Consider the following 15,863-nt stretch of genomic DNA (forward strand, 5'->3'; position numbering starts at 1 on the left):
CCAGAAAAAAAGGCTTCAATTTGCTAGGGAGCATAAAGATTGGGCTCTGGAGCAATGGAAGAAGGTCATGTGGTCTGATGAGTCCAGATTTACCCTGTTCCAGAGTGATGGGAGCATCAGGGTAAGAAGAGAGGCAGATGAAGTGATGCACCCATCATGCCTAGTGCCTACTGTACAAGCCTGTGGGGGCAGTGCTACGATCTGGGGTTGCTGCAGTTGGTCAGGTCTAAGTTCAGCAACAGTATGTGCTCCAAGAATGAGGTCAGCGACTACCTGAACATACTGAATGACCAGGTTATTCCATCAATGGATATTTTCTTCCCTGATGGCACGAGCATATTCCAAGATGACAATGCCAGGATTCATCGGGCTCAAATTGTGAAAGAGTGGTTCAGGGAGCATCAGACATCATTGTCACACATGGATTGGCCACCACAGAGTCCAGACCTTCACCCCATTGAGAATCTTTGGGATGTGCTGGAGAAGGCTTTGCCCAGCAGTCAGACTCTACCATCATCAGTGCAAGATCTTGGTGAAAAATTTATGCAACACTGGATGGAAGGAAAAAAATCTTGTGACATTGCAGAAGCTTATCGAAACAATGCCACAGTGAATGCGCGCCGTAATCAAAGCTAAAGGCGGTCCAACAAAGAGGAAAAGACCCATTTTCGTTACTAATTTTGGGCAAAAAAATAAAATAAATAAAAACACTCGAAAGAAAATCTAAAATGAACGCGGCTCACCATTTATTACAGGTTTTATTGAGTCCACGCTGTAATTTGCTGCTTTCAAGTTATCCACTAGATTCTGGTTGGCGGTTGTCAAGGCAGAAGGAGACACTGGCTCGGTGACAACGGTGTAATCCACGACTATACTCCCAGACCTAAAATTAAGGACAAACAGTCAGACTGTGAAAAATAACAATAATATAATCCCAACCTAATACACTGACTCTACCAGTCTATAGAAAGGTGTTTTTTTTCTCATCAACAGTGCCACTCTTGTTAGCAGGCCGTGACTGGTATTGCATCGAATGAGGTTGAGCTGCAGTACCAGACAATGCCTGTAGACGAGAGTAGCGCTGTCAATTTTTTTATATATATATATATATATATATATATATATAGATAAAATGTATAATCTCTGATCTCTTTCTGCAATTGTCTGGTAGCTATAGACAGATGGAGAAGACTTTGTTGCAGATTTTTTATTTGACCATGATTTTTCTTATTTTTGTAGACTCTATTTTTCATGCATGCAAGGCCTCATGCACACGACCGTACGTATTTTTTGTCGAACGGACATATGGATGTAGAAAACAAATGTCGCACCCATCTTTTTTTTTTGCAGACCCTTTGACTTCAATAGGTCAGCGGACCACATTTCAAGACCAAGAAAAGGACGTGTTCTGTCTTTTGCGGAACGGACATACGGATGCAGGAAGCGCATGGATCATCCGCATGCTCGCCGCATCCGTATGTCAGTTACACAAAAAGATGGAAGATGTCCTACACATGGCTGCCAAATGTGGTCCAATGGGTCCGCAAAAGAAACGGATGCAAAATCGAGGTCATCAGTATTTTTGCGGATCCGCGTTTTGCGGACTAAGAAATACATATGAGGCTAAAGATAGTGTTTCATTTAATTTAGGGTCTGTGGGAACGGAATCCATAACGCAATTCACCTTTTAACACCAAACGAAGCATGAACCAATTTAAAAAAATCAAAATTCTCCTCCTTACCTGAAGCCAGTAACGTTTGCTGAAATGAATCCAGTCAGGGGCTTATACGCTTTTACAAACTAAAAAAAATTAAAAAAAATTCACTTGTCGATCAGAAATTTTACTTTCTGTATATTTTCGATCATATATTTACTTTAAAACCGTTGTTGCAAAAAAATAAAAAAATATTCTACAGTTTTCACACCAGCACCTGGATCTGAACACTTTTGTAATTGCATGTAATTAAAAATGTGGCATAGCCACTGCGTTATTCGATAAGATGTCTCTGTATAGCGCCACCTGCTGTTTGTTCTTACTTATTTCTTTGTCCGACTCAAAGGAATGGCCGCACATGCTCAGTTTCATCCTTCAACTGCCTCCTGAGCTGTGATAGGGAAAGAGCTGCAGCAGAAAGGACACGTCCTCTGAGCTGTGATAGGGAGAGAGCTGCAGCAGAAAGGACATGCCCCCTGAGCTGTGATAGGGAGAGAGCTGCAGCAGAAAGGACATGCCCCCTGAGCTGTGATAGGGAGAGAGCTGCAGCAGAAAGGACACTCCCCCTGAGCTGTGACAGGGAAAGAGCTGCAGCAGAAAGGACACGCTCCCTGAGCTGTGATAGGGGGAGAGCTGCAGCATAAACGGTGCCACCCCTGCCCATGGGTCGTATCTGGTATTACAGCTCAGCTCCTTTGAACTGAATGGGGCTGGGCTGCAATACCACCTACAACCTGTGGACAGATGTGGCGCTGTGAAAGAAAGCAGCCATGTTTTTTCTTGTTTTTTTCTAATAGTGGATAACTCTTTTAAGGAAAATAAATAAATTGCCTGCAAAAGTATACAAACCCTTTAAACGAAGACTCTGGGCAAAACCTATACATTGTGTTATGTATTAAAGAGAGCCCGAGGGGGGCAGAGCCTGTGTCATGCCCCGCCCCCTCTACAGGAAGTGTGAGTTTCGTGGCTTAGATATCATACTGATAAGAAGTGACGGCGCCTCGTACTCGTACCTCCGCCTCCAGGTCTGTTTTATAGTTTAGGTACGTGGCTGATGTTTGGTCCCCAAGTTCTGCAGGGTAATCCCCTAAAATTCTTAATAACAGCTTTATAGACACTGTAAGAAAAAGAACAAATAGTATCTCCTTTATAATTAGAATCGATAATGCAAATTTTGGTGTATTTAAAGCCCCGCCCCCTTTTCTAAGCCCCACCTTCTCATTTTCTAGACACCTCTGACGCGTTTAGCCTATTAAGTCCCTCCCGTTGTGTCTACAGCTCCTGTGCAGTCCCTATATGTTTCCATGGTAACAGACTACAGAAGAACGCTGCGTAGTCATTCTCTCATCCACACGTCACCCACCACTTTTTGACCTACTAAATGTTTTTTGCTGTAAGAAGTAACCGCCAGATGTCAGGGAGTATGACTGCAGGATCAGACTACGCAAGGTTTTGTTTGTAGTCTGTTACCATGGAGACGCATAGGAGATGCCTAGGAGCTGTGCACACAAAGCGGTTGAGTTTTAATCAGGGCAATTTGCAAAGGTGCTTAATTTTAGGTATAAAAACTATTGATTATTAAGGAAGACATAGACTGGAATGCGGACTGCGCAGGCGTCCATGGCTGATGCCGACTACTACTGCTACTCACCTGTTTCGGGACGACAGTACTCAGTTGGAATACTTGAGCCTGTGATGCAGTCGCATCGGCTTGCATTGGATCCTGGACACGTATTGTAAGGTACGCACACGGTGCTGGGCCACGTGTAGCCGCTCTCACAGGAACACTGCACGCTGCTGCCGGTCTGGTTACAGGCTAGAAAAGAACAAGTGCAACCAAGGTCACCGGATAGTGCAATCTGGTAAAAATCAGACTGTGCGGGGTCCTAAGGGGCAGTCAGTACTACAGAGGATCCTCCAGAGTGGAGGGGGCCTGACGAGGTCCAAATAACTTGTAAAGGAAGGGAATGTGCCTATCCAGCATGGAAGCTCTGGGCGTCACCTCTACGGTACATCATGATGGGGGTATTAATGTCCAATAGGAGAAAAGATTGTACAAAGCGGAAACTCCATTAACTATAACTGAGGCGCTTATAGGCAATAAAAAGAATTGGTGGCATGCCATACCAGGATGTGACCTGTAGGTGGCACTGTTGCTATAGTTTTTCATAGGCATTGCAGGTGCATGGGACTCTTTCAGTGTACAGCATACGGATTAGTACATAATGTCCATGTGGGCGCATACAATATACACGCTTCCATGCGACTGTTACGATGTTTCCACTTTTTTCTTTCACTCTGGAAAATCTGTTTCCACCTGGAAACTGTCAGCATGCAGGCTATATCCTATTTATTGGTCTTATTATGGCTTTCATTCTCTATGACTATTTTAATGAGGATGCACTCTAATAATAATAGTAAATACCTGACTGAAGGGGTTACAGTTCCAGATGATAAGGAGTTATACAATTCTCCAAGATACTTTTGGTATCAATACTTCCATTTTTTTTAGATCTCTGCTTGCTGTCTACTCCAGTATACTTTTGGCATCAATTCTTCATTGTTTTCAAGATCTTTGCTTGCTGCCTACTCCAATATACTTTCAGTATATATTCTTTATCATTTTCAAGATCTCTGCTTGCTGTCTACTTCCAGTAAAATAGTCCTAGTCAAGTGACGGATGCTCAGGTGCCAGGGCTATGAGAACTTTACTGTAACAAGCCCAGCAATGAAGGTTCCTACTGAGTAACTGCAAGCAGAGATATTCACTTCTTTACTGTTTGCAAGATCTCTGCATGCTGTCTACTCCAATATACTTTCGGTATCAATTCTTCACTGTTTGCAAGATCTCTGCTTGCTGGCTACTCCAATAGGCTTTCGGTATCAATTATTCATTGTTTTCAAGATCTCTGCTTGCTGTCTAATATACTTTCAGTATCAGTTCTTAACTGTATTCAAGATCTCTGCTTGCTGCCTACTCCCTTGTACTTTCTCTATCAGTTCCTCATTGTTTTCAAGATCTCCACTTGCTGTCTTCTCCAATATACTTTTGGTATAATTTCTTCATTATTTTCAAGATCTCTGCTTGCTGTCTACTTCCAGCAGATATAAAAAAAAGTCCTGGTCACCTGGCACCCAGGTCCCTGGTTCTGCCAGGGCTCCGATAACTGTGCTGAAACGCGCCGTACACCTGCGTGCCGTCACAAGAGCAGGGAAGATATTTCGCAGTGAAGATGCCTACTAAATGACTGCAAGCAGAGATCTTGAAAATCATAATGACATGATACCGAAAGTATATCGTAGAACGTAAAACGCTTTATGCTATGCATGAGCTTAATTTTCTGTAATACCCCTTTAAGACTGGGTAATCATATCACAATGACCAGGCCGGTAGCGGGTACTAATGTGGTGATGATCCTCTGCAGTACTCAAAGTATTAAATATAGGCAGAGAGAAGACTGGATCTGTCAACAGCAACTTGTTGATTGTTTCCATGTACAAACAAGATACTGCATATAATGAACAGGAACTGAATGTGACAACAGGAACCATAAGGCCGCATGCACACAACTGTTAATAGCGAATTCTCAAAACACAGGATACCGTCCGTGTGTGTTGCACATTTTGCGGAACGAAAGGGCCGGCCCCTAATTGAACAGTCCTATCTTTGGACTACTTTTTTGTGGAATGGTCATGAGGACATACGGCACACGGAATGCATATGGTTCATTTCCGTTTTTTTGCGGCCCCATTAAAGTGAATAGGTTTCGCACACGGGCCTCCAAAAAACGGAGCTGAAGCGGAAAAAAAATACGAGCCCTAAGTTAGATACAGGTGATGTGTCCATAGACGTGTCTCCTTATAATAGCTCTAGGCCCCGCACATTATAACGGACGGCTTTTACCTTGTGCGACGTTGATGCTAGTGATTTCCGTATCATTGATGCCAATCGGGATCGGAAAGGTCAGGTTGTTGGCGATGAACTGTTTTATCTGGTTGGCGAATGACGGGTCAGGAAAGCTGATCTCGATGTCCACCGTATACTCCGTGACGCCTGCGTGATATAGAAGAGGGCGGGATTAACAGTTTATATCGCACACCGTAAATGATAACATATTACTGCCAGTCCAGATCAATGGCATTCAGTACTGGTAAAGTACCCAGACTGGTAACTGCTAGGTGCAATTACACATAGTCACCAGCAGGTGGTGCTGTCTACTGTCTCAGACTTTGTTGGACCTTCTTTCCCCCTCTTTGGCACCGATCCTGGTGAGAACGCGATGAGTAATCTGCGGATTTGCATAGGGCAGCCGGTGAAGCCTGCATTATCCAATCTGTGCACATGACAAAATCAGCTCTGCGTGACGGAACTTGACATGACTTAAAGTGAAAAGTTGCCTATGGAGTAGCTATAGAGGGTGCAGAGGTAGCCACCTGCCACTTGAGAGTACCTCAGCTAATTCTCCGAAGTCCCATAGCGGTGAATGGAGAGCGCGTTGCACGTGCGCGGCCATCTCCCCGCTCACCACTATGGGACTGCGCTCGGCTATTTTCAGAACTCCCATCATGGTCAAGGACGGGTGGCGGCGCTTGCGCAGTGTGACCATTCTTTAGATAGTAGCAGGTCCCCGACAAGGACCCAAGATACGATCGAGTGAATGAGGCCCCAAATTGATTTTTTTATTTGAGTTCGTCATTATCTGTCGTTTACATACCGAATTTCGGACATCTGGTTGACACATTACAACAGCAATTTGGGCGGAGAATGTTATTTTTTTTTTGGGGGGGGTATGGTTATTTTTTTGTGCGTTTTTTTTTAATTCTTTCATTTTATTTATTTATAATTTTTTCTTGTTTACATTTTTTATACTCCATCCTTCAGCAATCAGAAATGATGTACCTGATGGTCCCTCACAGCCGGGGTCCTCATTGTCCCTCACAGCCGGGGACCTCATAGTCCCTCACAGCCGGGGACCTCATAGTCCCTCACAGCCGGGGACCTCATAGTTTCTCACAGCTGGGGACCTCATAGTCCCTCACAGCTGGGGACCTCATGGTCCCTCACAGCCGGGGACCTCATAGTCCCTCACAGCTGGGGACCTCATGGTCCCTCACAGCCGGCACCTCATGGTCCCTCACAGCTGGGGACCTCATAGTCCCTCACAGCCGGGACCTCATAGTCCCTCACAGCTGGGGACCTGATGGTCCCTCACTGCCTGGCACTGCATATTCACCTGCCGCCTGCTCCTGTTCTAGGACTGGCACAGTCGACCGGCTGTACGAAATTCTTCAGAATGTTTGGAAAATGAAATCTCTTTGAGGTGATGAGTAAAAGTGTGTGTGTGCGGGGGGCGGTGTATGGGTTATTAAGTGCTATGCCCTCCTCTGGTGCCGGGGGGGTCACTGTTGTTAGCAACACTTTATATACAATCACTCATCATCAGATTATAAACTACATCGCAGCAGAGGACTCGTCACAGTGTCAGCGGTTATTTGGATTAGATACAGCTATTTTTAAGAAGGTTTGGTGATGACCACTACCACGGCCACCATGCAGTAACCATCGAGCTTCCGGAAGTCCTGGATATCACCTGCTGGAGTGACAACAAGCAGTGCCGGCAGGTATAGATCACCTTGGGGTTGTCACCCAGCTTTTCCAGACCGTGAACGGCACAAGCCTGAGGTAAGTTGTTGTGTCCTGCCCTACCAGTAAGGATGGTGACCCCCCCATATACAGTGATGACCTCAAAGACTCTGAATACAGTGCAAGATACATGCATTCTATATGCAAAGTCAGCCATATGTGACCCTGACTCCAACCATATTTCCCCCATATACAGTGCAGTCACCTCCCCCAAATACAGTGCAGTCACCTCCCCATATACTGTGCACTCACCTCCCCCATATACTGTGCAGTCACCTCCCCCAAATACAGTGCAGTCACCTCCCCATATACTGTGCACTCACCTCCCCCATATACTGTGCAGTCACCTCCCCATATACTGTGCACTCACCTCCCCATATACTGTGCAGACACCTCCCCATATACAGTGAAGTCACCTCCCCCATATACAGTGCAGTCACCTCCCCATATACTGTGCAGTCACCTCCCCCATATACTGTGTACTCACCTCCCCATATACTGTGCACTCACCTCCCCATATACTGTGCAGACACCTCCCCCATATACAGTGCAGTCACCTCCCCATATACTGTGCAGACACCTCCCCCATATACAGTGCAGTCACCTCCCCATATACTGTGCACTCACCTCCCCATATACTGTGCAGACACCTCCCCCATATACTGTGCAGTCACCTCCCCATATACTGTGCAGTCACCTCCCCCATATACTGTGCACTCACCTCCCCATATACTGTGCACTCACCTCCCCATATACTGTGCACTCACCTCCCCATATACTGTGCACTCACCTCCCCATATACTGTGCAGTCACCTCCACCATATACTGTGCAGTCACCTCCCCATATACAGTGAAGTCACCTCCCCCATATATAGTGCAGTCACCTCCTCCATATACAGTGCAGTCACCTCCCCCATATACTGTGCAGTCACCTCCCCATATACAGTGCAGTCACCTCCATATACTGTGCAGACACCTCCCCCATATACAGTGCAGTCACCTCCCCCATATACAGTGCAGTCACCTCCCCATATACTGTGCACTCACCTCCCCATATACTGTGCACTCACCTTCCCATATACTGTGCACTCACCTTCCCATATACTGTGCAGTCACCTCCACCATATACTGTGCAGTCACCTCCCCATATACAGTGAAGTCACCTCCCCCATATACAGTGCAGTCACCTCCTCCATATACAGTGCAGTCACCTCCCCCATATACTGTGCAGTCACCTCCCCATATACAGTGCAGTCACCTCCATATACTGTGCAGTCACCTCCATATACTGTGCAGTCATCTCCCCCATATACTGTGCAGTCACCTCCCCATATACAGTGCAGTCACCTCCATATACAGTGCAGTCATCTCCCCATATACTGTGCAGTCACCTCCCCATATACAGTGCAGTCACCTCCCCATATACAGTGCAGTCACCTCCCCCATATACAGTGCAGTCACCTCCTCCATATACAGTGCAGTCACCTCCCCATATACTGTGCAGTCACCTCCCCATATACTTTGCAGTCACCTCCTCCATATACAGTGCAGTCACCTCCCAATATACAGTGCAGTCACCTCCTCCATATATAGTGAAGTCACCTCCCCCATATACTGTGCCGTCACCTCCCCATATACAGTGCAGTCACCTCCCCCATATACAGTGCAGTCACCTCCTCCATATACAGTGCAGTCACCTCCCCATATACTGTGCAGTCACCTCCCCATATACAGTGCAGTGACCTCCCCCAAATACACTGCAGTCACCTCCCCATATACTGTGCACTCACCTCCCCCATATACAGTGCAGTCACCTACCCATATACTTTGCAGTCACCTCCCCATATACTTTGCAGTCACCTCCCCCATATACAGTGCAGTCACCTCCTCCATATACAGGGCAGTCACCTCCCCATAAACAGTGCAGTCACCTCCTCCATATACAGTAGTCACCTCCCCCATATACAGTGTAATCACCTCCTCCATATACAGTGCAGTCACCTCCTCCATATACAGTGTAGTCACCTCCCCCATATACAGTGTAATCACCTCCTCCATATACTGTGCAGTCACCTCCTCCATATACAGTGCAGTCACCTCCCCATATACTGTGCAGTCACCTCCTTCATATACAGTGCAGTCACCTTCAAGGCCGGTGCAACCATATAGGCGAACTAGGCCCGCCCCCAGCGCCGTTACAGGGGGACCAGGAGGTGGAGGTCCTCCTTAAATATGGCAGAGCAGGCATCTGCTTACCCTGATGGCAGGTGCCTGCTCTGCCAGTAAATTACCGGAGGAGAGGAGGCGGGTGGCAAGGGAGGCTGTTCTAGCAGCTCCCCACTCCTCCCTCGTGCGCCCTCTGTGATGCTGGAATATGACGTCATTCCGGCCCCGGCATACTAAACGGCGCGCTGGAGGACTGAGGAGCTGCACCACACTGGACCCCAGGGAGGTGAGTGTTTAAGTGTTTGACTGAGTGAGTGTCTGCCTGTGTATTTATGTCAGTTAGTGAGTGTATGTATGTATGTATGTATTTCTGTCAGTAAATGTACAGGTCCTTCTAAAAAAATTAGCATATGGTGATAAAGTTCATTATTTTCTGTAATGTACTGATAAACATTAGACTTTCATATATTTTAGATTCATTACACACCAACTGAAGTAGTTCAAGCCTTTTATTGTTTTAATATTGAGGATTTTGGCATACAGCTCATGAAAACCCCAAATTTCTATCTAAAAAAATTAGCATATTCATCCGACCAATAAAAGAAAAGTGTTTTTAATACAAAAAAAGTCAACCTTCAAATAATTATGTTCAGTTATGCACTCAATACTTGGTCGGGAATCCTTTTGCAGAAATGACTGCTTCAATGCGGCGTGGCATGGAGGCAATCAGCCTGTGGCACTGCTGAGGTGTTATGGAGGCCCAGGATGCTTCGATAGCGGCCTTAAGCTCATCCAGAGTGTTGGGTCTTGCGTCTCTCAACTTTCTCTTCCCAATATCCCACAGATTCTCTATGGGGTTCAGGTCAGGAGAGTTGGCAGGCCAATTGAGCACAGTAATACCATGGTCAGTAAACCATTTACCAGTGGTTTTGGCACTGTGAGCAGGTGCCAGGTCGTGCTGAAAAATGACATCTTCATCTCCACAAAGCTTTTCAGCAGATGGAAGCATGAAGTGCTCCAAAATCTCCTGATAGCTAGCTGCATTGACCCTGCCCTTGATAAAACACAGTGGACCAACACCAGCAGCTGACATGGCACCCCAGACCATCACTGACTGTGGGTACTTGACACTGGACTTCAGGCATTTTGGCATTTCCCTCTCCCCAGTCTTCCTCCAGACTCTGGCACCTTGATTTCCGAATGACATGCAACAGTCCAGTGCTGCTTCTCTGTAGCCCAGGTCAGGCGCTTCTGCCGCTGTTTCTGGTCCAAAAGTGGCTTGACCTGGGGAATGCGGCACCTGTAGCCCATTTCCTGCACACGCCTGTACACGGTGGCTCTGGATGTTTCTACTCCAGACTCAGTCCACTGCTTCCGCAGGTCCCCCAAGGTCTGGAATCGGTCCTTCTCCACAATCTTCCTCAGGGTCCGGTCACCTCTTCTCGTTGTGCAGCGTTTTCTGCCACACTTTTTCCTTCCCACAGACTTCCCACTGAGGTGCCTTGATACAGCACTCTGGGAACAGCCTATTCGTTCAGAACTTTCTTTCTGTGTCTTACCCTCTTGCTTGAGGGTGTCAATGATGGCCTTCTGGACAGCAGTCAGGTCGGCAGTCTTACCCATGATTGCGGTTTTGAGTAATGAACCAGGCTGGGAGTTTTTAAAAGCCTCAGGAATCTTTTGCAGGTGTTTACAGTTAATTAGTTGATTCAGATGATTAGGTTAATAACTCGTTTAGCGAACCTTTTCATGATATGCTAATTTTTTGAGATAGGAATTTGGGGTTTTCATGAGCTGTATGCCAAAATCATCAATATTAAAACAATAAAAGGCTTGAACTACTTCAGTTGTGTGTAATGAATCTAAAATATATGAAAGTCTAATGTTTATCAGTACATTACAGAAAATAATGAACTTTATCACAATATGCTAATTTTTTTAGAAGGACCTGTATGTGTGTCTGTCATTGAGTGTCTGTGTGTGTATGTCAGTGAGTGTGGATGTCTGTCGGTCAGTAAGTGTCTGTTTGTTTGTCAGTGAGTATGTGTTTGTCTGCCAGTGAGTTACTGTGTGTGTTTCAGTGGGTAGGTGTATGTCTGTCAGTGAGTGAGTGTGTGTCTGTCTGTCAGTGAGTGTATGTGTGTCTGTCAGTGAGTGTATGTGTGTCTGTCAGTGAGGGAGTGTGTGTCTGTCTGTCAGTGAGTGTATGTCTGTCTGTCAGTGAGTTACTGTGTGTGTGTTTCAGTGGGTAGGTGTATGTCTGTCAGTGAGTGTCTGTCTGTCAGTGAGTGTATGTCTGTCTGTCAGTGAGTGTCTGTCTGTCAGTGAGTGTATGTCTGTCTGTCAGTGAGTGTATGTGTGTTTGTCAATGAGTTTCTGTGTACGTCATTCAGTGAGTGTCTGAGTGCGTGTCTGTCTGTCAGTGTGTGTGTGTCCGTCAGTGAGTGAGTGACATGAGGGGGCGGCAAAATGGATCTTTGCCTAGGGCGGCAAAAATCCTTGCACCGGCCCTGGTCACCTCCCCCATATACAGTGCAATCACCTCCCCCATATACAGTGCAGTCACATTCCCCGTATACAGGGCAGTCACATTCCCCGTATACAGTGCAGTCACATTCCCCGTATACAGTGCAGTCACATTCCCCGTATACAGTGCAGTAACATTTTACCCTTTAAGGCAACTGTATGAAAGTATTATCTGGCCGATGAGTTGCTTAGTATATGGCGCTTATCTTTAGGCACTATAAGCGATGGGTGTTTGTATAGGTAGATTGACTGCACACCTGATGAAGGCACCAACAGAAGGTACCAAGCGTAAGGCCCTGTGAAGACCCCACCAAACAACACCTCATATCTCAGCTTCTTACACTCCTCTGACTGTGACTGACGTTAACAGCAGTCAATCCTGAACCTTCAGATGAAGGTTAGAATTGAGTTGATTAGGAGAAGAAAGAGAAGAACTCCACCCCCCTCAATTGTCTGAAGGTCAGGAGATATTTGCTATAAAAACAAGGCTTATATACAATCCGTGCAGCCATTGTGTGAGCGCGCCGCCAGCGTAACAGTCTGACCCCGAGGTTTATCTAACCAATACCATCGATGAATACAGGTTTCCACATGGTTTCCAGAAAAAGAGATTCCTTTGTGCGCCAATGACGTAAGCAAAAATATCAGCAGCCGTCAGTTGGGTGACTATTTCTAAGCCCTATTTTTGCTCATTTGTCAATGTCCATAGAGGTGCAGGCAGCGAGGGTGGGTGGGGGGAGGGTGTCAACCACAAAATGTCAAAATTGCTGATCCTCGTCTCCACTCTCCAGGACACCTTCTTTCCACCAGTACATGCATCTGGCCGCCCTACCCTATCCGGCATACTCTAGAGTTGCCAAGAAAAGGAACTGTTTATTTTACAAGATGGTCCCCATTAAAAATCATTATTCCCTGCCTCAACAGGGGGCAGTCTTACCCAAAATGCCAAACTGCGCTCCAGACTACACATCCAGACTGCTGTTATTGGGGGCACTCCAGACTACACATCTAGACTGCTGTTATAGGGGGCGCTCTAGACTACACATCCAGACTGCTGTTATTGGGGGAGCTCCAGACTACACATCTAGACTGCTGTTATAGGGGGCGCTCTAGACTACACATCCAGACTGCTGTTATTGGGGGCTCTCCAGACCACACATCTAGACTGCTGTTATAGGGGGCGCTCTAGACTAGACATCCAGACTGCTGTTATAGGGGGCGCTCTAGACTAGACATCCAGACTGCTGTTATAGGGGGCGCTTTAGACTAGACATCCAGACTGCTGTTACAGGGGGTGCTCCAGACTAGACATCCAGACTGCTGTTGTAGGGGGCGCTCTAGACTAGACATCCAGACTGCTGTTAGAGGGGGTGCTCCAGACTAGACATCCAGACGGCTGTTATAGGGGGCGCTCCAGGTTACACATCCAGACTGCTTTTATAGGGGAACCCCAAACTACACATCCAGACTGCTGTTATAGGGGGCGCTCCACACTACACATCCAGACTGCTGTTATAGGAGGCGCTCCAGACTACACATCCAGACTGCTGTTATAGGGGGCGCTCCAGACTACACATCCAGACTGCTCATATAGGGGGCGCTCCAGACTATGCATCCAGACTGCTGTTATAGGGGGCGCTTCAGGCTACACATCCAGACTGCTGTTATAGGGGGAGCTCCAGACTACACATCCAGACTGCTGTTATAGCGGGCGCTCCAGACTACACATCCAGACTGCTGTTATAGGGGGCGCTCCAGACTATGCATCCAGACTGCTGTTATAGGGGGCGCTTCAGGCTACACATCCAGACTGCTGTTATAGGGGGAGCTCCAGACTACACATCCAGACTGCTGTTATAAGGGGGAGCTCCAGACTACACATCCAGACTGCTGTTATAGGGGGCACTTCAGGCTACACATCCAGACTGCTGTTATAGGGGGCGCTCCAGACTACACATCCAGACTGCTGTTATAGGGGGCTCTCCAGACTACACATCCAGACTGCTCTTATAGGGGGCGCTCCAGACTACACAACCAGACTGCTGTTATAGGGGGCGCTCCAGGTTACACATCCAGACTGCTTTTATAGGGAAACCCCAAACTACACATCCAGACTGCTGTTATAGGGGGCGCTCCACACTACACATCCAGACTGCTGTTATAGGGGGCGCTCCAGACTACACATCCAGACTGCTGTTATAGGGGGCGCTCCAGACTATGCATCCAGACTGCTGTTATAGGGGGCGCTTCAGGCTACACATCCAGACTGCTGTTATAGGGGGAGCTCCAGACTACACATCCAGACTGCTGTTATAAGGGGGAGCTCCAGACTACACATCCAGACTGCTGTTATAGGGGGCGCTTCAGGCTACACATCCAGACTGCTGTTATAGGGGGCGCTCCAGACTACACATCCAGACTGCTGTTATATGGGGCGCTTCAGGCTACACATCCAGACTGCTGTTATAGGGGGTGCTCCAGACTATACATCCAAACTGCTGTTATAGGGGGAGCTCCAGACTACACATCCAGACTGCTGTTATAGGGGGAGCTCCAGACTACACATCTAGACAGTTGTTATAGGGGGCGCTCCTGACTACACAACCAGACTGCTGTTATAGGGGGCACTCCAGACTATACATCCAGACTGCTGTTATAGGGGAGCTCCAGACTAGACATCCAGACTGCTGTTATAGGGGGCGATCCAGACTAGACATCCAGATGGCTGTTATTGGGGGAGCTCCAGACTACACATCCAGACTGCTGTTATTGGGGGAGCTCCAGACTACACATCCAGACTGCTGTTATAGGGGGCGCTCCAGACTACACATCCAGACTGCTGTTATTGGGGGAGCTCCAGACTACACATCCAGACTGCTGTTATTGGGGGAGCTCCAGACTACACATCCAGACTGCTGTTATTGGGGGAGCTCCAGACTAGACATCCAGACGGCTGTTATTGGGGGAGCTCCAGACTACACATCCAGACTGCTGTTATTGGGGGAGCTCCAGACTACACATCCAGACTGCTGTTATTTGGGGAGCTCCAGACTAGACATCCAGACGGCTGTTATTGGGGGAGCTCCAGACTACACATCCAGACTGCTGTTATTGGGGGAGCTCCAGACTACACATCCAGACTGCTGTTATAGGGGGAGCTCCAGACTACACATCCAGACTGCTGTTATAGGGGGCACTACAGACTAGACATCCAGACTGCTGTTATAGGAGGCGCTCCAGACTACACATCCAGACTGCTGTTATTGGGGGCGCTCCAGACTACACAACCAGACTGCTGTTATAGCGGGCACTCAAGACTAGACATCCAGACAGCTGTTATAGGAGACGCTCCAGACTACACAACCAGACAGCTGTTATAGGGGGCACTACAGACTACACAACCAGCCTGCTGTTATAGGGGGCACTACAGACTATACATCCAGACTGCTGTTATAGGGGGCGCTCTAGACTAGACATCCAGACTGCTGTTATAGGGGGCGCTCCAGACTAGACATCCAGACGGCTGTTATTGGGGGTGCTCCAGACTACACATCCAGACTACTTTTATAGGGGGCCCTCGAGACGAGACATTCAGACTGCTGTTTTAGAGAGGGCTCCAGCCTACAAAAGCAGATTGCTGATATAGAGAGTGCTCCAGGCTACACATCCATTACTGCTGTTATAGGGTCGCTCCAGGTTACACATCCAGACTGCTTTTATAGGGGGGCCCCAAACTACACATCCAGACTGCTGTTATAGGGGGTGGTCCAGACTACACATCCAGACTGCTGTTATGGGGGAAATATATTATG

General features: G+C 47.3%; 1 protein-coding gene across 3 annotated transcripts in view; it reads right to left on the bottom strand.

The window, feature by feature from the left end:
* The window catches only part of ADGRF5 (adhesion G protein-coupled receptor F5), a 174,373-nt gene that overhangs the window by 31,138 nt on the left and 127,372 nt on the right, over positions 1–15,863 (bottom strand). For all 3 annotated transcript variants that reach the window (XM_044289293.1, XM_044289291.1, XM_044289292.1), the window contains exons 4-8: positions 5,620–5,769; positions 3,367–3,531; positions 2,729–2,832; positions 1,743–1,801; positions 744–883 (exon numbers count right to left, since the gene is read on the bottom strand). In XM_044289293.1, the coding sequence (XP_044145228.1) occupies positions 744–883; positions 1,743–1,801; positions 2,729–2,832; positions 3,367–3,531; positions 5,620–5,769 (618 nt within the window). The remainder of the gene's footprint in view (positions 1–743; positions 884–1,742; positions 1,802–2,728; positions 2,833–3,366; positions 3,532–5,619; positions 5,770–15,863) is intronic.

This window comes from Bufo gargarizans, chromosome 4, assembly GCF_014858855.1.
Source record: "Bufo gargarizans isolate SCDJY-AF-19 chromosome 4, ASM1485885v1, whole genome shotgun sequence".
NCBI classification, from domain to species: Eukaryota; Metazoa; Chordata; class Amphibia; order Anura; family Bufonidae; genus Bufo; species Bufo gargarizans.